The 14,299-nt window shown below is 39.0% G+C and overlaps 1 protein-coding gene across 2 annotated transcripts in view; it reads right to left on the bottom strand.

Moving 5' to 3' along the window:
- Positions 1 to 14,299, bottom strand: part of NIPAL2 (NIPA like domain containing 2) — an 88,403-nt gene that overhangs the window by 49,617 nt on the left and 24,487 nt on the right. For both annotated transcript variants that reach the window (XM_004370744.3, XM_023725871.1), the window contains exons 2-3: positions 12,837 to 12,905; positions 11,911 to 12,082 (exon numbers count right to left, since the gene is read on the bottom strand). In XM_004370744.3, the coding sequence (XP_004370801.1) occupies positions 11,911 to 12,082; positions 12,837 to 12,905 (241 nt within the window). The remainder of the gene's footprint in view (positions 1 to 11,910; positions 12,083 to 12,836; positions 12,906 to 14,299) is intronic.

The raw sequence follows: 14,299 nt of genomic DNA, 5'->3' as shown, positions 1-14,299 counted from the left end.
TGAGATAAATCTCTCTCTCTCTATATATATATACACTTCACTGGTTTTGCTTCTCTAGATAACCCAGCTGTCTCAGTCATCTAGTGCTGCTTTAACAGAAATACCACAAGTGGATGGTTTTAAAACTGTGAATGGATAGACGTGCAGCAGTGACAGAGGACCAGCAGCAGCAGAGAACTTACAGCAGCAGAGAAGCGGCAGCAGCAGAACCAGGAGACCAGTGCGAGACGACACTGGAGCCGACCCAAGGAGCAAGAGAGCTGAGTGCCTGTGCGCGGGAGGCTTCCTGGCGGAGTGGGGTGCCTCCGGGCACTTATCGGTGGAGCTAGGCTTGCCGACCCATGGAGCAAGGGAGCTGAGTGCCCGTGTGCAGGAGGCTTCCTGGTGGAGTGGGGTGCCCCTGGGCACTTAGTGGTGGAGCTACAGAGCTTTAGAACACTTGCCCCAGCAGGGCAGATGCGGGCGTGAGGCCCGAGGGCCAAGAGGCCACAGGAAACAGAAGCAGAAGCTGAAGAGTTGGGGGACACAAGAAGCCGAGCTGCCTCAGTCTCAAAAGGTATGGCTATGACCTCAGGGGTTTCAGAGGCTGGAGCAATGGCCTCCGGTGTTTCTAAGGGTGGAGTCGCCACTCAGATGGACTGGGAGAATGGTGCGCCTAAAGCCAAGGGAACAGAGTTGCTGTCCCAGTGGGCCTGGAAGGCAGAGCTGAAGCTCAGGGCCGAGGGGCCTCCACTCAAAATCCAGAGACTGTGGCCAATACCTAGAGTCTGGAGGGTGGGGCTATTGTGTAAATTGTCTCAGAGAACAGAGGATTATTTTCAAAGCCTTGAGGGCTAATGTAATGTGTTTTGCTGACTTGCTTGGTGCCTGTTATCCTTTCTTTTCCTCTAGTTTCTCCCATTTGTAATGGAAATGTCTAGCTTATGCCTGTTCTGCCATTGTATTTTTGGAAGCAGATAACTTGTATTCTAGATTTCACAGATGATGAGGAATTTTTGGATTTTCGATTTGGAGTTAAGACTTTTGCTATGATATGATGGGGTGAATATATTTTCCATGTTGCAAGGATGTGATTTTGGGGGGGGGCCAAAGGGTGGAATGTCATGGATTGAATTATGTCCCCCCAAAAATGTGTGTATCAATTTGGCTGGGCCATGATTCCCAGAATTGTGTGGTTGGCCTCCATTTTGTGATTGTAATTTTATGTTAAAGAGATTAGGGTGGGATCATAACACCACCCTTACCTGGGTCACATCCCTGATCCAATGTAAAGGGAATTTCCCTGGGGTGTGGCTTGCACCACCTTTTATAAAAGGAAAGGGAAGCAAGCAGAGAGTTGGGGACCTCATACCATCAAGAAAGCAGTGCCGGGAGCAGAGCACGTCCTTTGGACCGGGGTCCTTGCGTGGAGAAGCTCCTAGTCCAGGGGAACACCGAAGAGAAGAAGGCCGACAGAGAGAAAAAGGCTTCCCCTGGAGCTGACGCCCTGAATTTGGACTTTTAGCCTACTTTCACTGTGAGGAAATAAACTTCTCTTCATTAAAACCATCCACTCGTGGTATTTCTGTTAGAGCAGTACTAGATAACTAAGACACCAGCCTAAGACAGACCATTAAGAATCACTTAAGCTAGCAATCAGAATACAGATTCATTCTGGTAAAAGTTGACATAAAGAAACCTATACATGGGCATTCTGATTCAGATTTCCAGATGAAAATAAAGACATGTAATTTTCCAGTGGTTTCAGCCAAACCAAGTCTAGATATGGGAGAGGGTGCCAGCCATACGGGTCAGTACGTGCCCTGGTACTGAACTTCCTAATGCTTCTTGATTTACTTAGGAAAAACTCTACTTTATCCTTCATGCACCCCCCACCCCTGACATCACTCAGGTTATCAGATGCAGCCTAAGGATGGCTATTATTATGGAAGAGTTATTTAGCTTAGCATGGCCAACAGTTGAAGCTCTACAATCCATAGCCGGCCACAAGTTAGATAAAAGCACATCTATAAATTAATCTGGTACACGAGAGGTCAGAAAGGTTGTATGAACTTGATTTCGATTTTTGTCTGTATAGCAACTAATGGGGTTTGTAAACCAGAAGTTAAGCATCAAATTTCTATATGTTAGAAATTAAACTCAAGGGTATATTCTTACATGTTAGTTCAGATGTTTGCATCTGTAGATAATGGGTATAACATTAAGACATATGTTTCCTTTTAATTAAGCTTTCTTTTCCCCCCAAATAATGATTTTTTAAAAGACTCAATAGCACAGAAGAGAGTTCAATAACTGTTTAAATGTGTATGGTATGATTGTTTTTAATGATTTTGTTCACATTTATTGATTTCTACCCCATTTTTAAAAACCTTTTATGACCAATTTTTAAAAGTCAAATCTAATCCAAAGTTAAAACAATCAGTTACACTTTACTCAAATGTGATGATGGATATGATATTCTAATTTGATTCAGTTGGAAAGAAAAAAACCTTCGGTCCACAGGTCACAAACTCAGTTGCCTACGAGGGCCAGTTAGGTAATCCTTTAACGAGGAAAAAGTAATGAGGAGTGGTGGGCTGTGGTGATGAGGAGTAGTGGGGCTGTGGTGAACTGGAGAATATAAGATCAGTGAAAGGAGGCAGCCCTGGCTCAGCCCTAACCAAAAAAAACCCAAACCAGTTGCTGTGGAGTTGATTCTGACTCATGGTGACCCCATGTGTTGCACAGGAGAAATACGTTCCATAGGGTTTTCAAGGCTGTGACCTTTCTGAATCAGATTGTCAGGACTTTCTTCCAAGGCACCTCTGGGTGTGTCCAAACTGCCAACCTTTTGGTTAGTAGTCAAGCGCTTAACTGTTTACGTCATGCAGGGACTCGGCCCTAGCTAACTGCAAGGCCACTGCTCCCAACTCTGATTCTTTAAAAGAAGACAAAAATCCATATTTTTGTGTGACTTCATCCAATTTTAAACACGGGAAATTAATTCATATTTTTAAAAAAGTATTATTTGAGCCAAACAAAATACAGCAGCAGCCATATTTGGTCAACAGGCCACCAGTTTGTTAACTTTGGTCTAGTTCGCAAATGAAAATTTCATCAATTTTCATTTCCTGGCCATTAAATTTACTGTTCAACCACTATGATCTGAAGAGAAACCAAAGTATATGTTTATAATATAGGAAAGTAGGAGTCAAAGTAGTAAAGAAAACTCTCTTTTATAAAAAAAAGTAACCCATGACATGAAAAGAACATATTTATATAATAATGCTACAAATATATCCTCGTATGTAAATATCTGGCTTGTGGTTTCTGACCACTTACAATGGCAACTTTATTGTACTGCTAAAAAGCAAACCACAAAAACACTTTCATGTCAGTCACAATCAAACTTCAAACACACGGACACACTGAACGTGCTTATAGGCTCAATCAATTCCAACCGGACTGATAATTATCATTCCCCATTAGTTGTAGGATTTTAGGAAAAAAGTTATGTCAATTACAATATCTTCCATAGAGTTAGGATTTGAAGATGTGACAGTTTGAAAGATGCTTTCTTACAGACAGAAAAGTTACCCTGCCACCCATGCTGGAAGGAATAAAATTGTCAAGAAATTCTTGCTGACTTAAAAAATTGCTATTATCATTTACTGAAGATAATAAAAGAAATACTATAGTTTGTAGGTAATCTACATAATTTCAAACAAGGAAAGTTACCTAGATTAAGAACAATAATCCTTTCACTTCCAAATTTTTTTGGCATACATTACTGATTAACCTTGAGAGGACTCCAAAAAGGTAAAAATGATACCACTGACAAGATTAACTGTGTATTATAAATTTAATAGCACGTAACAGTAGCACATTAGCAATTTCTCTAGAACTATTTTGTGGCGTTCTCAAAAAAATAAGGATGGGTAGAAAGTCTCAAATAAAATTTTTAGGTTTTAGGAATACATTATGCGGAGAGTACAGAAGCATACAACAAAAACTTCTAAGTTCTATTCCAGACATTTCATTTAAACTGGTTTTTGGACAAATGTGCTAAAGCAGACAACCCAGCAAGCCACTGAGAAAAGGGACATCTTCTGCATGTTTCAAGCATTAAAATAAACATATCCATGTAATGTGTCACTATAACAAGCATCCGGTGAGGTTTTAGAGCTCCAGAGATGCCATCCAGGCTGCCCTAAGAACACTGCTTTAAAGAACAGAAAGAATTAGCAGCATGGTGGTACAGTGGTTAAGAGCTCAGCTGCTAACCAAAAGGTGGGCATTCGAATCCACCAGCCACTCCTTGGAAACCCTACGGGGCAGTTCTACCCTGTCCTATACAGGGGGTCACTATGAGTCAGATTCGACTTGATGGCAATGGGTTTGGTTTTGGTTTAGGTTTGTGGAATGCTACAGGAACCTTGCTCATTGGTCTGTTTATGTTTCCTTTCATTTGTTTCTAATAAAAATCTTGGAGACGAAAGTTTCTGCTTGAGATGACTTCTTTGGAATTCCAAAAGGCCTCACCAGGGCTTTCTGGCTACGCTATGACCATCGTCTAATGGATTACAGACACAAGTCAGTTTACAGCTTCATAACAGCACAACAGAAATACGCGCAACAACATATATTCCACATCATGAATTTCAATTTGAGCAAAAGCCAGCATATTAAGGAAAATTAGAGATGGAAAAGACTTATCAGTCATATGTTTCAGTGCAGTTAGTTCTCCAACCTTAATCCAAGTTAGCCCAGTTACAGACTGTCTACTCCTCTTAGGAAATTACTGTACAGCCAAGAAGACCCTGCTGCTATTAATTACAGTATATCTTTCCATATGAAATTCCATGTGTTTAATATCATATAATTCATCTTAAATTTAATCTACTTATTACTCACAAATCTAGTCACTTAAGTAAGGTAACAAGTTTGTGTGTCTGATACTGTACCTGGCTAAAACCAAAAAACTTGTTGCTAGTGGATACTTATTCAATATTAGTTTCTTGCCTTTAACTATGTTGTCTAGAAGACTGTCTGAATTTAACTTGTAAATGGGTGATATATTCTCTGAATGCTTGGGGAACATCTGACTGCGTATATGCCCGTGGTCCCATAAGGTTATAAATCCAGAAATTCAGAAATCCCAATCGGAGAATGGGACATAACGGACGTAACACTGAAGAAACACTTCTAAACCGCACAATGTTCTCATGAGCATCCAAAATAGTGTGTGTTCAGCATCATGAACCACTGCATGTATTTAACTCAAGCGTTTAATATAAGAGGCTTTATGGCAGTCCATTCTTAAGCACGAGTTGTCTGTAAGCCGGACGTTCGTAACCCGGGGACTGTCTGCATATAATATGATGTTTGCACAACATCCAATCACACGACATCGTATTTCACAGAATGAGTAGAAATCGACTCCATGGCAGTGAGTTGTTTTTGTTGTATTGTGGATGTTAAGCGACCCATGCCTGTACTTTAAATCAATATACTCAGAGGCAATGACTAAAAGGTGTCACTGATTCTCAAGTTCTCTTTCTCCTTTTTCACTGCTCTTGCAATAACCTCCCTCCCCTCCATACTCCACTCCCTTGCCACTGCATAGAAATTTTTTTTTTTTTAATACTGAGTAAGGTCTATCATGAATTTCCTTAATTCCATGTCTTCAAATCTTTGGATTATTGATAACTGCATTAATTTTACTCTTCTCTAAATGTTTAGGCATAGCACAGATCATACTCATGGGATGAACACAGAAAAAGAAAACGTTAAATGCAAGGTCACACTTTGTAGATACACAAATAATCTAACTCAACCCCTAAAGGACAAGCTTATAAACCTTTAAGTATTCACAAAGGCGATTATTCACAAGAGTCCCTTGCAAAAAAAAAAAAATCAAACCCACTGCCGTCGAGTTGATTCCAACTCATAGAGAGACCCTATAGGACAGAGCAGAACTGCCCCAGAGGTCTCCAAGGCTTTAAATCTTTAAGGAAGCAGACTGACACATTTTTCTCCCGTGGAGTGGTTGGTGGATTCGAACCGCTGTCCTAAGGAGCGCCATCAGGGCTCCTTAGTCCATTGCAATGAACTATTTAATCATTGTGCTTCATCAGGACTAAAATCTTTTAGGCAAGTGTTTTTTGTCATCACAGGACATTCTAGACCATTCTATCCTTGTTCTATCAAAATTCAAATTCAAACCAATTCTACAAGGCCATATTGTGTGATTCCCCTGTGCTGCACTCTCCTGGAAGAAGCAGATGGCCGGCAATGAGACACACACAGTTGCCCGTCTTTTGGATCTCAGTCAAATGGCAAGAATAGACATTACAAGTCATCATGAGTGTGATTAGAGTTGCCAAAGGGGAAGCGTAGGGTCAGGGCCTTCGTGTGCAGTTGGGCAGGTCGTGCAGTGTACAAAGTCACCACATTGAAGAGGCACCATCCATACCACAGACCTTTTCGATTTGTGTATTTCTTAGGACAATTTTCCAACAGATGGCACCAGTGCCTTGCTCTAATACAATCAGTGTATTTATTACAATAATTTGTAGACAGAAAGAAACAAAGTATCTTGAGAAAGGGTTGCCTTTCACAAAAAGGCACCACATATATAAGAGGGGTGCTACAGCGGTAGAGAAGAAACCCACTGAACTTAGTTTAGAAGCCAGGCAAGGCTTCCTGAGGAAGAGGGTTGACCTGAGACATGAAAGATTGGGAGCAATTTAAAATTTTATAACAAACTCGAGAATATTCAAAGTATTTTTTTAAATGGACTTTTGGTATAATAAATAGTTTCCCAGAAAGCTCAACTGAGAAATTTTTCAAATTCAGTTAGACCTGAAAGAAATCTGTCCATGGATGGTGCAAACAGTTAACACACTCGGCTGTTAACCAAAAGCTTTGAGGTTCGAGTCCACCCAGAGTTGCTGCGGAAGTAAGTCCTGATGATCTACTCATGAAAAGTTAGCCATTGAAAACCCTGTGGAACACAGTTCTACTCTAACACACAGAGGGTCACCATGAATTGGAATCCACTCTACTGCAACTGGTACTGGTAGGTAATTAGCAAGTGAACAAAAGTGCTATACACCTAGAGCAAGAAGAGAGAAGACTGCACTTTCATAGCATAGATTTACTGTTCTTCCTCTTCCAACCTTCTGTATCTGTTTTCAAAATGTGATTGGACTTGGTGGAGCCCAAGTGGCACAGTGGTTAAGAGCTTGGCTGCGAACCAAAAGGTCCACAGTTTGAATCCACCAGCCACTCCTTGGAAATCCTATAGGGCAGTTCTACTCTGTCCTACAGAGTTGTTGTGATTCGGAATCGACTCGACGGCAAAGGGTTTTTAGACTTGGTAGGTTATTTGGAAATTCTGGTGTTTTCCAACATGTTTTGGTAAGGATTATGTGGAGGAGTCAAAGGGGAACTGCTGCTTAATGGCTGAACAAATGAGCCCTGAGGATCCTACTTCCCCAACTCCAAACTGGTAATTTCCTAGAAATTAACCACTGTATGGATAAGAACATTGCACGGAATAAAAACATTTTTTGGATTGGTTTATGTATTCTAGAGAATCCAACCATCAGTCATCTTTCAGGGCACAGAAGTAAATTCCATTATGATGAATACTGTACTTTGTTTCTATATAACAACAATTATAAATCACAATGATAATACTAGGACTAGTGTACTATGTACGCAGTACAAACAGTGTACTATGTGTCAAACACTGTTCTCAGGTGCCTCAATTCATGCCGTGACAACCTCTGAAGTAGAAACTACTTTTATCTCCATTTTACAGATCAGGAATCTGAGGTGTAAGCTGACTGAAACAACTTGCTCAAGGTCACAGATCTTGTCAGCGGCAGAACTGAGATTTGAACCCTGGCAGTGTGGCTCTAGGGCTTGTGTTCTTGACCACTGTACTACACTGGCTTATCATGGCAAGTAGCCCATCTGGAATTCAGATGAAATTGAAAAACAATCAATTAAGCTTTTTTTATGGATGGAAACACAAACACAAATCAATATTCGGATTTAATCACACTACCAGTATAACTAGCATTTTGGTCAGAATAAGCTTTTGGATCTGGTATTCATTGGGAAAGTGAAAGACAATACAAAGATACAAGGACTCTGACACTCTCTCAGAAAGCTGGACATGGGCCTGGGTGTTCAGATCAGCCTGTCCACTATTTATTCCCCATTATTCAACCCCTAGGCCCAGGCGTAGGCAACGAACCCTGGTGGTGCAGTGGTTAAGGTGCTCGATTGCTAACCGAACAGTCGGCCGTTCGAAACCACCAGCAGCTTCGAGGGAGAAAGATGTCGCAGTGTGCTTCCGTAGAGATTTACAGACTTGGAAACGCTCTGGGGTTGCTATGAGTGGTTTTTTTGTTTGTTTGTTTTTTTGAGGCACAGGCAGGTTATCTAGGCTGAGTCTCTAGGATGCTGGGACTGATCGTAAGTGCTGCCTTAAGAATTCCCTAAAAAATTTTCTGCACAACTACTGTCCCTGGAGATGCTTCTTATAAAAGCACCTTGTGGCCAACAGGATTGGGAATCTCGGCCTACCGCATCTTTCTCTGAAAGAGTCACAGTACATGAGAGCCTTTCACAGGCCCCCAGTGAAAGCTATTTAACGTTCAAATCCAAAATTGCAGAAACTCGCCTGAGCATACAGTTCATTGTTTCTTAGAACAGCTATAAGACCACCTGTGGGAGGTGGCATTTGTAAATGCCTCCTGCATGTCAGTGATGAACAGAGAGAGGGAAAGAAAGATAGGAAGGAAGATGGCTGAAGGTGGGAAAACTTGGGTAGAGTGCAAGCTGAAATCCTTATAATGCTTACAATAGTGTTTCTCACATACTAGTCCTAAAAAAAAAAAAGACTGTTCAATTGAACTGTGCAAAAGAGGCAGGGATTTTGATTATGTAAGACAAAGTAGCAGGCCTGATATATTAGCAGTCTTATGTGTAGTAACACTAGCACGCCTGTTTACCCAACAGCATCTCCTTACTTCTGAAAAGGACAAAGGAGTCAGCACAGTGTGTAGGTATGAACCAGACCACCCAATGAGAGGGATGAAGATGGAGAGAGTACCCTTCATTTGGAATGAAGAGTTAAAACTAGTGTTTTGGATAATAATTTTCATTTTTATTTGAAAAGCAACAAAAGACTAAAGAAAAGCTAGGGAAAAAATACACAATCTCACATGCAACATTGCAACAGATATTATTTACTTATTTTTATATTCAAAGGGAGGTTTGATTTCTTCCTTAAAGCTCCCAAGAAATAACAGGAAAAGAAAAGTTCTAGCATAGAAGAGTGGAAACACTTTTCTGCCTCATCCGTAGACACAGTCATAAGATACATCTGTTTTAAAAATATGTTCCTTTTTGCTTCAAGTTCTCTACGGTTTCTAGAATCTTTATAAAGAATCTGAGAGAGATGGGGGTATTCTGGAGAGAATCCTCCATTACCAACAATAACCTCATGTTCAGTTTAGGGGTACTGTGGGTATACTGCTTATGAGCATATAGTACTGTTAGCAAAGATTGTAAAATAGGAAATGATTTGTATTTGAGGCTTTAAGTTCACTTTCAACCATTTAAAATGGGCAGAGAGGGAGGTAGCTAAAAATTTTCTGAAGTTGAAACATCAATTGGGGCTAGGAGCACACAAAGAAAAAATACTTGCAGCATTAAGAAAAGCCCACATGCAAGGCAGGAAGCTGAACGTTTGAAGAAGGTAGGTGAACTGGCCCTACAGGGCACCTGGAGAGGACACCATTTCTGGAAGGAAGGTTGAACTTAAGCTTCTGCTTATTAATGTCCCTCATCACGACTACACCCAATGGAGAGGACGAGAGCTTTGAGCAAGTCACGCCACACTGAGCAAGTTCACAGATAGCTTCCACCGAAGGGACCCTTGTTGCTGTTAGTTGTCATCAAGTCAATTCCAATTCATGGTGACCCCGTGTGTTACACAGCAGAACTGCTGCACAGAGTTTTCTTGGCTGTAATATTGGAAGCAAATCGCCAGGTCTTTTCTTTTGAGGTACCACTGGGTAGGTTCAAACCACTGACCCTTAGGTTAGCAGTCGAGCGCAAACCATTTTTGCCAACCTAGCTGACCCTTAATCTCTGTCTAGTCTCCAGGTCCCACGAAGCCTGGCTACATTTCATTTTTGTGAAATCACTGATCTTTACAATAAATCCAGCCCCATAAAATATATTTGAGCTGGCTGGAGTAATTCCCTTTTCCTTACACCCAAAGAAAGGCTGCCTAGGGCAGGGAGACTAGGATAAATGGAGAATTTCAATAGAATGTGGTGAACTCAACTTTCCTCCAGGTATCCATCCGACATGCTCACAACCATTTTTCTTTGGCTGTTTTATAGAGACTGAGCATAATGCAGAGTAAGAAGCAAAACTAAAAATCAGCACTATATATATCATTACGAAAAATAAGGTAATATATTCAGAACAACTGGAGCCTCTAGAAGCTCCACATTGACAATATACTTTAATCTTTTATCTATTATTTCTCAGATTTTAAGAAGGAAAAAACCATCTAGAATGTTCACGTAATGTTATTTATAATAAAGAGATAACACCATAACCAATTTGCTCATTTTACTGGAATGTTAAAAATGGTAAATGATTACATAAATTGTGTGTCTACTGAGAGTAGCAACGGTATGGTGACCCCAACTAAACAATTTCTAGAAAGCTAAAAACGTGCTGTTTGCTATATATTCTATTATTCTGCATCATGAAAGTATTTTTAGATAACATATTTGAAATGATTAAGAAGAGGAAGCTACTTTCAAAACAGAATGAAATTCTCTTTGAAGAGATATTACTTCAGTTTAAACTATGCTTTCTTTAAGAATATCATATATCTTTTTTTTTCCAGACCAACATTAAAATTGGGATATGTGAGCACGTATTATGCTCGATCTAGTTGTTAACAGACAATAACTAACAACTTGTGTCTATTTCAGCGAAAGTTCTATAGTCACAGAAATTTTGAAACATGCTGTTTCCATAGCAGCAGAGAAACAGTAAAACTAAGAAGGTTTTACTGATTTTAATACAGCTGAGAGAATTCATTCTCCTTTTTAGCAGTGGTTTTTGCTCTTTTTTTTTATAGCCTTTAGAAAAATTTTATTTTCTCTTTTCTAAATGCATTGAGTAAATCATAAAAATTTTGAAATTAGATAATTTTAACATTGCTGTAAAATTACATATTCTTACTATAGAATCACCAATGTTTAATTTTTAATGTAAAAGATGGCCTAAACTACAAAGTCAAGATCAGGCATCTAACTACATGTAATGTCAGTTCAACGTAGGATTAAAATAAAGCATTACGCTACAAATGCTTTAAGGTAGTTTTTATTGATTAAATTCATTAATTATTTAAATTCACTTAAATCATTTTTATTAATGATTAAAAGCATAGGATAGCATTTGCTGTCCTTGTTGATTTATTAAGACTCAGGCATTGGGAATCAGGCTTTTAAACATAAGTGTTACAGCTACAAATTGCAAGGTTCTCCATGGATAATATGGCAGTATGAAACCAAAAAACCAAGCCCCTTGCCATCGAGTTGATTCAAATTCATGGCAACCCTATAGGACACAGTAGAGCTGCCCCATGCGGTTTTCAAGAAGTGGCTGGTGGATTTGAACTGTTGACCTTTTCTTTAGCAGCCTGGGCTCTTAATGAAAGTGGATGACATAAATTAGTAGTGCAGTTGTTCCAAGTTAACATGCTAAGTAAACAGAGAATAGACTTTCTTCTTTTGTGCATATGTTGGTTCAGCTGTACAGTTTTTGCAAATTATTCTGATCTCTGAAAGTTTCTATATATCAGAATACAGAAAAATGGCTCACCTGTAACAGACATACAACCTAATGGAGCAATGAGAGTAATGGGGGCAAATCCATAGGCTGCAAAGTTCCCAGTCTCTCCCACGACCATGAGTACGACTCCACCCCACCACAACACGCTCCTGAAGAATGGCCTAGGGTGCTCTTGGTGTGCCAACTGAAGATGAGAATATTTCTGAAAGCAAATCAGAATGTAAGTAAGAAAACAATTCTATACAATTAAAATTTGTCTTGAAATTTTTAGTTCTATAAATTTGCATCATGGCTTTTAAATTTATTTGCAGATTATTACAAAGCAATTACAGTTTCATGCTTGTTCCAAACATGTTAACAGCAGGAGCAACTCACATTATAAGGATTTTATAGTTTAAAATGCTTTTTCACATATGCATGTTACTTAATTCTCATAACACTGTAAAATAAATATCATTATTATTACTATTTAAAGATGACATATATGTTGAAGAGTTAAGCAACTCTTTAGTCCACTACACCATAACACTTCTTTTAGAAAGTAAAAAAATTCAGATGCCAAAACAAACATTAATGAAATAAAGATAATAAAATACAAAAGAGAAAATCTTTTGTAAAATGGATTCAAATTTATGGATCAAAAAACCTAATACAATAAACTTGGCAAGTCAGAGTACTTTGGTGGTAGAGGGCTGGGGATGACCCTTACTTCTATCTGGTTTGAGTATTTCTTTATATTTAAAACATAAATTCCTGAAAAACTGGCCATTAAATAAAGCTCCAACTGGATTATATTTGTCTTTATATCAATACAGCCATAAATTAATATCTGTGTGTATATATATATATATAAAAAGAATCAAAGGGCCCACAAAGGCAAAATGCTCAGGGCCCATGAAAGTAAAAATGCAGCCCTGAATCAAACTAAAGAGTTAGAAAAAAAGTCTTTTTCTTACCTGAATATTTAGAGAAATGCTGATTACCAAGTTTCCTAAAATGGCCAACACAACTCCAAAAAGGTGAATCTGTAAAAGAAAATAATGTTTCCTTTAAATGGTACCTTAAATAGTTCTTATATTTAGTAGGTTAAGCAAAAGACAAATTTAAGCTGATGCATTCACTCATACATTTGTTCATTCATTCAACAAAAATTTACTTAGCACCTATTTGCCAGGTTGGTTTAGAAAATGAATATGGTTGGAATATGAATATTTAGTCAAACAATATTTTTTTAGAAATAACTCACTCTTTAACTGAATTCTCAAGATATTTGCCACATTCTCTAGAATAAAGAAAACAGTCACCAGGTTCGGACTTTTCCCCACTAGTATGCTTATTTATCCTTTTTCTCCATTTTCCTCAGGAACCTCTCTGGGGTTTAATAAATACCTGCTTGAAAAAGTATATAATGGATTAAAACCATACTCAAAGGATGGACTACATAACTTTTTCCTAGCTGTTCCTATATAAGGAAACTCTACATAGATCAAGAGGCAGTCGTTCGAACAGAACAAGTGGGTACTGCACGGTTTAAAATCAGGAAAGGTGTGCATCAGAGTTGTACCCTTTCACCATACTTATTCAATCTGTATGATGAGCAAATCTGAGAAGCAGGACTATATGAAGAAGAATGTGGCATCAGGATTGGAGGAAGACTCATTAACAACCTTCAATAGGCAGATGACACAACCTTGCTTGCTGAAAGTGAAGAGGACTTGAAGTGCTTACTGATGAAGATCAAAGACCACAGCCTCCAGCAGGAAGGGAGAAAAAGGAAAAAAAAAAAAGACCACAGCCTTCATATGGATTATACCTCAACATAAAGAAAACAAAAATCTTCACAAGAGGACCAATAAGCAACATCATGATAAACGGAGAAAAGATTGAAGTTGTCAAGGATTTCATTTTACATGGATCCACAATCAACACCCTGGAAGCAGCAGTCAAGAAATCAAACAAAGTATTGCACTGGGCAAATCTGCTGCAAAGGACCTCTTCAAAGTATTAAAGAGCAAAGATGTCACCTTGAGGACTAAAGTGCACCTGACCCAAGCCATGGTATTTTCAATTGCCTTATATGCATGAGAAATCTGAACAATGAATAAGGAAGACTGAAGAAGAATTGATGCATTTGAATTATGGTGTTGATGAAGAATATTGAATATTCCATGGACTGCCAGAAGGAATGAACTAATCTGTCTTGGAAGAAGTACAACCCAAATGCTCCTTAGAAGTGAGGATGGTGAGACTTTGTCTCATGTACCTTGGACATGTTATCAGGAGGGACCAGTCCTGGGAAGCACATCATGCTTGGTAAAGTAGAGGGTCAGTGAAAAAAAGGAAGACCCTCTCCACTGGTCTCATCTCTTCGGGAGCAAGTGAGAATGAAGAGAACAGGATACAACGAAAAGATTAGTCC

The sequence above is a fragment of the Trichechus manatus genome, unplaced genomic scaffold (assembly GCF_000243295.1).
Source record: "Trichechus manatus latirostris isolate Lorelei unplaced genomic scaffold, TriManLat1.0 scaffold00009, whole genome shotgun sequence".
Lineage (NCBI taxonomy): Eukaryota > Metazoa > Chordata > Mammalia > Sirenia > Trichechidae > Trichechus > Trichechus manatus.
This window is presented reverse-complemented; position numbering and strand designations above follow the sequence as displayed.